This window comes from Schistocerca gregaria, chromosome 3 (genome assembly GCF_023897955.1).
Source record: "Schistocerca gregaria isolate iqSchGreg1 chromosome 3, iqSchGreg1.2, whole genome shotgun sequence".
In the NCBI taxonomy this organism is placed as follows: Eukaryota; Metazoa; Arthropoda; class Insecta; order Orthoptera; family Acrididae; genus Schistocerca; species Schistocerca gregaria.
In genome coordinates this window covers 509,669,010-509,680,413 of record NC_064922.1, presented here as the reverse complement: position 1 = coordinate 509,680,413, position 11,404 = coordinate 509,669,010, and the positions used below count along the sequence as shown (strand labels likewise).

At 41.2% G+C, this 11,404-nt stretch overlaps 1 protein-coding gene across 1 annotated transcript in view; it reads left to right on the top strand.

Annotated features, from left to right (window-relative positions):
• The first annotated feature begins 5,208 nt into the window (after positions 1–5,208).
• The window catches only part of LOC126354672 (F-box only protein 32), a 499,741-nt gene continuing 493,545 nt past the window's right edge, over positions 5,209–11,404 (top strand). The window contains exon 1 of the mRNA XM_050004470.1: positions 5,209–5,471. Within this exon, the coding sequence (XP_049860427.1) occupies positions 5,338–5,471 (134 nt within the window). The 5' untranslated portion in view covers positions 5,209–5,337. The remainder of the gene's footprint in view (positions 5,472–11,404) is intronic.

The window sequence follows — 11,404 nt, the reverse complement described above, 5'->3', positions numbered from 1 at the left end:
CAGTGTAGAAGTGCTCATCTGACTTACCCAAAAGTGTAAGAAAAGCTTTCTCCAACCAAAACAGTGTGATGTAACTTCAAAGAACCAAAATTTGTGAGAGCCTATAAAGCAGTTTCATTTTCTCTGGCGTAATTTCACACAAGAACTATAAGAACACAAGAGATTGGGACATCCATTGTATTAACAAGTGGAACAAGAAATAAAGTAGTTAATTATGGCATAAAAATTTTTTCTCAGCCTCTGTACAGTGGATGTGGACTATATACAAACACTACAATGAAAGCAATGGGGTAGAAGATGGGAGGCATCAACTTGAATAACTCATATTACAAAGAGATTAAACAAGTGATAAGATTACAATATTAAAAACCTGCAAGCCATCTGGCCATGAAGGTAAGTTTAGCAAAATGTGGAAATCCATTGCTAATATTAAGTCTCCCCTTAGGCTACATTTGTAATGAGTCTGTTTCTCAAGACATATTTTCTGAAAGGTTAAAGCAGTGATAAAACATATTTCTAATAGCACAGCTAAGCTAATAACATTCTGTCACAGATACATTTCACTCTTCTCTGAAGGCAGACCTACTTTTAAAACAAAATACATTGATGTTTTGGTGTTCTCATTATAAGAACTCTACGAAGGCTATTCAACACGCGATCTAGTGTATGTTTGATCTCAATTTTGACAGAGCTAAATAAGAAAATTATCTGCATGTTTTTTTTTTTCCCCTCCCTCCCCCTCTCCCTCTCTCTCTCTCTCTCTCTCTCTCTCTCTCTCTCTCTGTGTGTTGTTAGTACTTTTATTGATTTTGTATATTGCATAACCTTGTCAATCACTCATTTTGTCCACTTCTGTAATGTATAAATTTTGTCAGTTATTTTCAGACTTAACAATAATTTTGAAGAAAAAAGTTGATGGAGATTTGGAGAGTATGGCAATGAGTTTAGCTACCCACTTCAAAGTGATAATTATCTCTCGCAGGAGAAACTGCAAAACTTACCTCCATAAGCACGCTATTGATATTCAGAATGAATGTTCACTCTTTAGTGGAGTTCATGCTGAACTGAAACTTCCTAGCAGATTAAAACTGTCCTCCAGATTAGGGTACTGGTCCAACACATGATTCTAATATGTCAGGAATCTTTAACCTACTGATACGAAAATGCTATTATAATATCTGTTCATTTGGCTGCCTGATAGCTGTCGTACCTTTCATTGTTATTATAGATTCTGTGGGCTTGTTGTGAGTCCTTTTTTTCCAATTGTGTGGATGCTTTTCTTAGTTCATTCTTGTCAATTTCTTTGTCAGGGAGTAATAATGTCCCTAGTTGTTGTGACTTTTTTTATCTAATTGTCATCTTTTATTGTTTTCAAATTTACTTTCACTTCATTGTTTTATCCTTGTGATTTTCCTTTTCTGTTTATAGCACATAATCTTTGGCACTCCCAACTTCATTTCTGGCAATTCTTATGAAGAGGATTTTTAGTCCTTGCTTTCCATCAGCCCTTGGCACTGGCACTACCCCCCCCCCCCCCCACCCTTTTTTTAATGTGGCATTGACATGTCTTCAGAAAAGCATGGCAGCTTTCAAAGTGTCAGAGAAGCAACTTCATAAGTGATCTGAATGTCTGAGAAACTATGTTCATGATAAATTTTTATTACTGCTCCTGGTGCAAAATATCCCAACAATTTAGGTCATAATTTATGTAAGAAACATGCTCAAAGAGGGAAGTTTTCAATTCAGAGGGTTTATTGTCTTACAGTTTGCTGTCTTACTCTCATGATTAGCTGTAATTGAGTTTTTGCTCCAGTATAGCATGTAGGCTCTATAGACTGTGAATTGGATCTTCTTGTATGTTATAACCAGCAATCAAATGCATATATATTAATTACATGTTTATTAATTGCATGTCTATTAATTGCATGTAGGTTTTGTAATTAACTGATAGAAACTTAATGTTCAAATCCTCTCATTCCTTGATTTTGTTGCTGTTCTTATCCATTCATTCATCCATCATGTTTCATAGAATGCACTGCCAAGGAGCATATTCAGAAGTCTGGAAGAAATTAACGAAGTAAAGCAGCTGCTGTGGTTGCATTACTATTCAACTATTATTGAACTGTTACAAACTATTTGTGCTAGCAAATGTTAGGTTTAGCACAGCAAAACTAATAAGAAAATCACTGTATTTGAAAACAAAGATGCTGCTTTTTCCGTAATGTTAAAAAGAACTTCTAATTTTGTCTGTTACTAGCTTAGAGATCTACATTATCAGTGCGATATTTTTTATAGTAGAACTATGGTTATCATCATGGTGAAAAACTCAAGACCTGTTTACAGTGACCATTGTTCTGCAGCTAACAGGAATCTTTGATGATGATGATGATGATGATGATGATGATGATGATGATGATGATAATAATAATGCAATCAGATAATTTGTGGAAGTGACTAATAAGCTGTATTTTAGTTTTCTTACAATATATAGGACTTCTTCACTTTTTGCTTTATGTGTGATGGAAAGTTATTGCAGAACTTCATACCAGAATAGATTCCCCACTCTGAACCATTGACAAGAATGCAAATTCGGGACTGAATTTTTTTTCTATCTTGCATTGTGGTGATGTAAAACACACCAACTGAAATTGATTTTTGCCACTGGTAACATAAGTCATACTCATGTATTCAGAAGTCAATACAACATCTCTAAGATACCTGAAAATCATTCTGCCATTTATTTTACGTAGACTATTTATTACTTGTTTTTACTGAGTAAAAATGTTTATTCTGCCCACAGCATTTTAGAAGATAATTCTGATGTATATGAGGAGCCTTCTGCCATCTCCTTTCTACAGTATTTTTTCTCCTTGCTTTTACCGGGTAAAGATCTTGTTTACTTTATGTGCAAGATTCTCGCGTACAGGCAGTGAGAGACATTTGTAAGTCCAAAATGTGTGAATTGAGCTTTTTGGTTAGTTCTTTTAAAGTACTGATATTTTAGTTTTTTGTACAAGTGCACCATAGTCAGATTGTCTTACCATCAGTTCAGTCATTGTTTGACATTGCAGGGTTTAAGTTCTTATGCTATGAAGAATCAAGTAATATGCTGTGAAATCCAGCAATGGAAAATCCATGATGGAATGTAACAATATTATGAAAAGGGTAGTTGCTACCCACCACATAGCAGAGATGCTGAGTTCCAGACAAGCACAATGAAAGAACTGTCAGAAAGTGAGCTTTTGACCAACAAGGCCCTTGTCGGAAATAGACAGCTCACTTTCTCACAGTCTTTCTGTTGTGCCTGTCTGTGACTCAGCTCCCCACTATATGGTGAGTAGCAACTATCCTCTTCATAATATTGTTATAAAATGCTGTGAGCCATTTGTAGGCCAGATAGCAACTATCTTAAATGTTACAATTAAGTTTAGTACCTTCATTATAATGTATGTGTCATTATTAGATTTTCTCAATAACTTCTTAAAGTTGTTAGACTGTCATGTATGTAAATTAGAATGAGAGTGGACCCAATACTAAAGCTTGTTGGGCTTCACATTTTATGATGTGCCATTCTGAGTTTATTTTTATTCCTCTGATGCAGTTTATCAATGTGAATCACTGCCTTCTGTAACAAGGATAGTATTTTGGCCCTGGAAGGAGGATGCCATTAATACCATAACACTTTAACCAACAGGGCTGTTTTAAGCCCCAAGTGACAAAAGCACTGCTTTGGATGCCGAGCTGGGAGAGAAGCCACAGAATGTACCACAATTAGTAGCAGCCACAGGGCGGTGTCAAGTGCAATATTTGTATGCAATGCATACCATAATTAGTAGCAACGTCTGACATGAAGAGAAGTGTACCAGGGAAAGGGGAAGTGAAGTAGGCCAGCAACAAATGATAAATCACGTATGTGGAAAACATTCTCGTGCCATCCCTGTTAAGAAAGGAGAAGTTCGCAGTCAGCGTGATCAAAGGTATTGCCAGTGCCATAGGTCACATCAAATGGGTAGCTTTTAATGTTTGCCTCTGCCGGGATGTAATTTTTGAGGAACATATCCTGGACTCCAAACTAAGATGCAGATAGTGAAAAATGAATCAGTGTTTTGCTGTAGTCAAATTTGTTTAACAAAACTGAAAAGACAGATGAAATGGGCTTGTAATTGTATATGGTTTAATCATCACCAGTTTTATAGATGGCTGTCATTACTGCATGCTTAGGTCAATTAGAGAATATCCATTGACTCAATGACTTGTCACAAACGTTGTTCATAGGTTGTTCTGTGAAATCAGCACAAGACTAAAATGATCCATTACAAATATTCCACCAGGCAGAATTACTACATCTTAGTGACATAATAACTTTTTTAAAATCTCGATTGGCTGTACTTCCAGACTGGTGTCTTTTCACATTGTCTGCCAGGACAGACGTAACACATCTCTGGTTGTATTGTAATAAGTTCAGTGGTTACAACCACCATGAAGCATTTATTGAAATTCGTATTCAATAATTTCCGTTAGTTGTCAATTCTGGCACAGTTATTATCTGGGAAATCAGTTTCATTTGTCTCGCTGTTATATTCGTTATGCTATTTAATAATGCTCTAGTTTGCTTCTGTTTTTTACCGTAACACTGACATTGTTCGAAGCATTCAGGATCCCACTGTCGTTTCTTACCATTCTACCACATTTGTACCAAACATTTACGAAAGCTTTGCTTGGTTTTGTTAGAAGCTCTTATAGGCTATTATTGGGGCATTAGAAATACTTTTCAAGCAGCATATGCAGTAGTTATATTCATACTCTACTCGAAAGCGCTCTTAAGCTATCATTTTCTGCCTGTATTTTGATTCACAACTCCTATACGGAATTGATGAATGTTTTTTAATCAAAAACAATTTCGTTTTTTATTTTGGGGCACATCATTTAAGCGGTTGTGTAAGTAAAATACCAACTAAAATTACAGCCTTTAAAAAAAGATGATGTAAGTTCTTGTACAATTCATTACGCTAACAATACGTAACAGTTCTCAGGCACCGAACATCAGAATCGGCTGTTTCTTTCATCGACCTAGTTCGTGCGTTCACCAACAGATGTCGCAGTTACCTCACTTCCCCTGAACTCTAAGCCTCCAAACTAACCTGCAGAGGGCAGGGCAGTGCTACGGGCTGCGACGTAATTGGACGCTGGAAGGAGAGAAAGAACATATGATTCTGTCAGCTGATTGGAAGACGTCAAAGCAGTCAACAAAGCCATGCGCTCAATGTTTTGATGGTTTAGTTCTCCGACTGGTGCTCGTCTGGTGTGCGCGTTGCGTTGGTGTCTTGTCCCTTGACGATGCCGTTCATTTCTAAAGACTGGAGATCTCCCGGGGAGGAGTGGGTTAAAACAGAAGAGGGATGGGAGAAAAAGAAAATACTTGAATGTGGGCGGCAGATTAACGGCAGTGCGCAGGACAACATGGATACCAGGTTTGTTGTCGTATTTTGTTTTGATTTGTGTGCTGGCTGTTTGTTTGTTTTGAATCAATTGTTTGATTTACACACAGCACATCTTTGACTGTAGTATTTCCCGATGCCGTCGTTAATATCGGTTCGTTGCATAGTTAACGCAAATTTCATTTAACAAAGAAATATGACATTTTCATATCTGTCGCTGCCTTTCTTTTGTTTATTTATGCTATTGATTCTAAAATAAATCAAACTACCGTTTTCAAGGACAGAAAAATACGTTTCGTCAGCTGGTAGTCCAGAATCTGCGTTTATTATTTTATTTTCCATAAATGGTGGCAAAGGTTTATTTAGAGTATTGCCAGAAACGTCAGTTTTGTGTTGTAACAATTTTCATGCCATATTTAAATGAAGTCAATTGGAGTATATAATTAAGTCTTTGTTCTCTTCAAGCGCCATTTTCAAATGTCAGCCGAGTTGTTTCTTTGATGCGCGGAGCACTGTCGATACAGACTAAGTTCCACTGATATACTTCTCGTTTCAAACGTTCTATAACTGTTTTCCACAGTTTCATAATGTGACATTTTTTATGTTAATTGGACTGTTATGCCAATAATTCACAAAACAAAGGGATTTGTGAGGCGTGTGTACCTATCATGATTTTGTAAAGAAACGTCTTAAAACGGTTCATTAACATTAGATTTACTTGCGTACAATCTGCGAACAGGCAGGCAAAGCAAATAGAAAACAGTGGTTTCATTCTACTTTCTCACAGAAATTGATGTAAATGTGGAATTATCCGCAGAGATTGTTGCCAGTGAATTCACGAAACACAAGCCTACTTATTTCAAAACGTGAATTCAAAAATGGATTTTCAAAGAATGTTTTATTTTACTTTCTAAGACTGAATGTTCTTGTCTTCCTTTCAGATAAACAAAAGAAAATAAACAATAACAGCGACTCGGCTAACATACTTTATTGAAACATGTTGACCCAAGGAAACGAGGCACACACTACTAGACAAAGGAGCACAATTAATTAAAATGCATTATAGTAGTTTAATACATTTAAATTCAGCAAGTAGTTTTTTCCGTTATCGGGCCTTAAAGGTTGGTTTCGAGACTGCTACTCGGCTTTTGACAAAGATATTTTTATGCGCTTTAGTTTTAAATGTGTCGTAATGCCTCGTAGCGATTTGCACTAAACTCTAGTTCCAGTATGTTTAGCCAAGCAAGTAAATGTCCTTCCATTGTACCGTTCCAAATGTCTGTTTTAAGGCAGACTGTACTTAGTAAAAAAAAAAGTGAAACTTCGTTAGGATTTTCGGATAAATAATGTTAAGAAAAACTGAAGAATATGTAGGAAAAAAATGCATAAACTTCATTGGAGGTGAATTCTTACAAACGTTAATTTGAATTCACGTTGTAGCGGTAAAGAACGTGTTCATTTGGAGAATGGAAAGGTCGATGGCTGTTTTGTAACAAATGCACCCAGAAACGTTTTATCGTTCTAAAATTTGATATGCTCCTTAAACGTTTCCGTGCTTTTCCAGACGTTAATACACCAAGAGCTAATCAAAGCAAATAAATTCGCATTAGTCCCAAATAAAGATAAGCAGAAGCTGAAAGTGGGTGATTATTAATCATATCAAAAATGTTGCAAAATTGGTACACTGAGTTGTTTCCATATCTGTTGCCTCGCAAATGGTCAAAAATTTAACTGGAGGTGATTCAGGGTGGTTCACGGTAGAAACCAGCGACGATGTGTAGTTTTCTCACCGTTAGTTTTCTGCTTCGTGCTGGACGCGTTCGGAAGTCGATGCGGATAAATTAATGCCAAGCTTAGAGCGAATGAACAGCTCCGCAACTGTTCTTTCTAAATCCCAAGGCCTTGGTAGCTGATCAGTCATCAAATTATCTTCCTTTAAGAAGGTGGAATGCACTCCACGAATGTGATAAAACTTTCAAAATTGTTAAGAGCAGCAATCAGTCGTCGTTTCCGTTCTAGCTGGAACTGCCATAATGGAGTTAGAACAGAAACGAGGACTGATTTGCTGTTCATTGCCATTTTGAAAGACGTCTGCATTATTAAACCATGTAAAACCCTAGCTATTTCTTCATGTCCCGCACAGGGACGTATTTATTTCCTTTGAAACTGGCCTTTCATTTTTATTTTCTTTTGGTTTGTATAGGATGTAGTTTAGTCAAGTGACTTAATAACTGCATAGTTTTGATTACTTTTTGCCACACATTGATGCGCAGCGCATTAGCTAAGCTTCGTGGCTTAAGTATGATGCCGTAATTCCCTTTCGAGCCAACGTTACTTCCGTTCGTATCCAGATGCGGTCATGTTTGTGGAGGCGTATATTGTCCTCACGAGAAATGATTCTCCCCCCCCCCCCCCCTTTCTAACCCAGGCATCGTTTTGCTTATAGTTGACCAAAGAAGAATGCCTAGTTTTCCGTGATTACTGAGTTTTCCTTTGCAGTGTAATAGTGAGAATCCTTCAGTATCACACCAAACAAAAACACTTGGCATAGCTGATTTAGTTTCCCTTTGGTGTAACTCACTGCAGGAAGAAGTCGAAGTTTTACAGGTATATCATTTTAGGCAAACAGTGGAAGCCTTCTTGAACCAGGTTACGCCGTTTCCTTAGACTACATTTACTTAAAGTTTACCCTGTCTAGTAACTTAACCGGCGAATGATCCATCAAACGGGCCGACGGTTCTTACAATGGAATCTTCTCACCGTACATTTATTTGATTGCGAGATTTGTCTTAAAATGAACTTGCTTAAAAGTAATAGTAATATCCATCCATTGTAACTAAGACAGATGAACGAGCTTAATCTTTCGAGCATTTCCTTGAACACCGTGTGCAGCAAACCAAAACGTTCATTTTCAGTCAGTTTCCACAGGAGTGGAAAACTTAATGCTACATCGCACGTTTTCAAGTCCAAGTTACATGTGTCACTCTTAAGTAGCGTAAAAACTATTTGTTCTCATATTACGTGATGTGTAATCAGTTATGCTTATTTTCTGTCTCTTTGCAACCGATTTCGAAACTCCAAGCCGTCGTCTCCGAGCGTATTAGCTTGATAATAGATATCACATACCTCCGCAAGCAAGTCGGGTTATCGTCAACTAGCGTATTCTGGTCCGCTTATTTCGCAACTTTGACATACAGATCAATAAAAAAAACTATGGCTAACGGGAGATAAAATAATAAATACAATATAAAGTTTTTATTCTACTTAATATATTTAGCAGCTGGTAATGCCGCAACTTCTCCAGTATTGTGAAAACAACAATAAGGTTTTTCGCTTTCCTCTAGTTCCTACAGCAAGACTTCATATCTATTTAATAAGGTTATGGAAACTGTAAAACATTAAACTGGGTGGTGATGTAGGAAAACAATATTTATGTAAGGGGATACAGGCTTGTTTACCTAGTCCAGTCATCCTTATTCGACTGATCTGTGATTTTTCCAAATAATTGCAGGTGATGGTTGGTTGGTTGGGTGTGGGATTGAAGGGACCAGGCTGCTAAGGTCATCGGTCCCTTGTTCCACGATAAAATTACACGAAATAAAAACTGTCAGTCGTTAAAAACGGAGAACTGAGAGAAGGGACGACACTATACAAGAAAGGCAGACAAAGACCAGACAAACGGAACTAAAATCGCACCGAGTGTGAAGGTGGTTGGCCGACCATGAAAATAAGGAAAAGCCAACCACCAAATGACATTAAAACCCACAGTTTAAAACCACAGGCCAAAGGCCCAAGTCAATACAGGAAATAAAAGGACAAACACTCAAATCATACGATAAAAACCCCCTGCCCGAATAAAACTCAACACGAGGTCCGCCATAGCATCGTCATCACAGAAAAGGGCAGGGAGGGTATCAGGCAGCGCAAACGTCTGCCTGAGTCCTGTTAAAAGCGGGCAGTCCACCAAAATGTGGACCACCGTCAGAGCTGCCCCGCAGCGACATAGCGGTGGGTCCTCCCGGCGCAACAAATGGCCGTGCGTCAGCCACGTGTGGCCAACGCGCAGCCGGCAGAGGACGACAGAGTCCTTCCGAGAGGCCCGCATGGAGGAGCGCCACACACGGGTCGTCTCCTTCACCGCCCGAAGTTTGTTGGGCGTGGGCAGGGTGCGCCACTCGTCACCCCAGGCACCAAGCACTTTCTGGCGCAAAAGCGACAGGAGATCACACTCCATAAGGCCGAGTTCCAGAGCCGGTGAACTCACTGCCTGTTTAGCCAGCGTGTCAACCCGCTCATTGCCCGGGATGCCGACATGACCTGGGGTCCAAACAAAGACCACGGAGCGGCCGCAACGGGCAAGAGCATGGAGCGACTCGTGGATGGCCATCACCAGACGGGAACGAGGAAAGCACTGGTCAAGAGCTCGTAAACCACTCAGGGAGTCACTACAGATGACAAAGGACTCACCTGAGCGGGAGCGGATATACTCTAGGGCGCGATAGACGGCAACCAACTCGGCAGTGTATACACTGTTCCCGGGTGCCAGCGACCGTTGCTCACAATGATCCTCTAGAGTAAGAGCGTAACCAGTGCGACCAGAGACCATCGAACCGTCGGTATAGGTCACGGCAGATCCGGGAAACTCGGCAAGGAGAGCAACAAAGCGGCGGCGGAGGGCCGGAGGAGGGACCGAGTCTTTCGGACCCTGTGCCAAATCCAGCCGAATGCATGGTCGGCGCACACACCAAGGGGGCAGACGGAGATTGGCCCGGAAAACAGGCGGGAGAGGAAAAAACTCAATCCCACACAGTAGAGCCCGGATGCGAACCGCGATCGTACACCCTGACCGGGGCCGCCTGTCTGGAAGATGGACGATCGAGTGCGGGAACAGGAGACGGTAGTTGGGATGCCCTGGCAAGCTACAAACGTGGGCAGCATAAGCGGCCAGAAGTCGGTCGCGCCGGATCCGCAATGGAGGAACACCAGCCTCCACAAGTAAGCTGTCAACAGGGCTTGTCCGAAATGCTCCTGTGGCGAGTCGGATCCCGCAGTGATGGATGGGATCCAGCAATTGCAACGCTGATGGCGACGCCGAACCATAAGCCACACACCCATAATCAAGGCGGGACTGGATCAGCGCTTGATACAGCCGGAGAAGGGTGGACCGATCGGCACCCCATCCGGTGTGGCTAAGGCAACGGAGAGCGTTTAAATGCCGCCAGCATGTTTGTTTAAGCTGCCTAATATGAGGCAGCCAAGTCAGCCGGGCATCAAATACCAGTCCCAAGAACCGATGCGTCTACCACAGCAAGAGGTTCACCGTCAAGGTAAAGGCGTGGCTCAGGGTGAACCGTGCGACGCCGGCAGAAATGCACAACGCAGGTCTTAGCGGCCGAAAACTGGAAGCCGTGCGCTACAGCCCACGACTGCGCCTTGCGGATAGCGTCCTGCAGCTGGCGCTCAGCAACTGCAATGCCAGTGGAGCTGTAGTAGAGGCAGAAATCGTCTGCATACAACGAAGCTGCGACGGACGATCCCACCGCCTCAGCGAGCCCATTGATCGCAATTAAAAACAGGGAGACACTGAGGACAGACCCCTGTGGGACCCCGTTCTCCTGGACCCGGGAGGAACTATGGGACGCAGCAACTTGCACGCGGAAGGAACGAGACGACAGAAAATTCTGAATAAAAATCGGGAGCGGGCCCCTAAGACCCCACCCATGAAGTGTGGCCAGGATGTGATATCGCCAAGTCGTATCGTACGCCTTCCGCATGTCGAAGAAGACGGCAACCAGATGTTGGCGGCGTGCAAAGGCTGTACGGACGGCAGACTCTAGGGAGACCAGATTATCGACGGCAGAGCGGCCTTTGCGGAACCCACCCTGAGACGGAGCCAGAAGGCCTCGAGACTCGAGGAGCCAACTCAACCTCCGGCTCACCATACGTTCTAGCAACTTGCAAAGAAC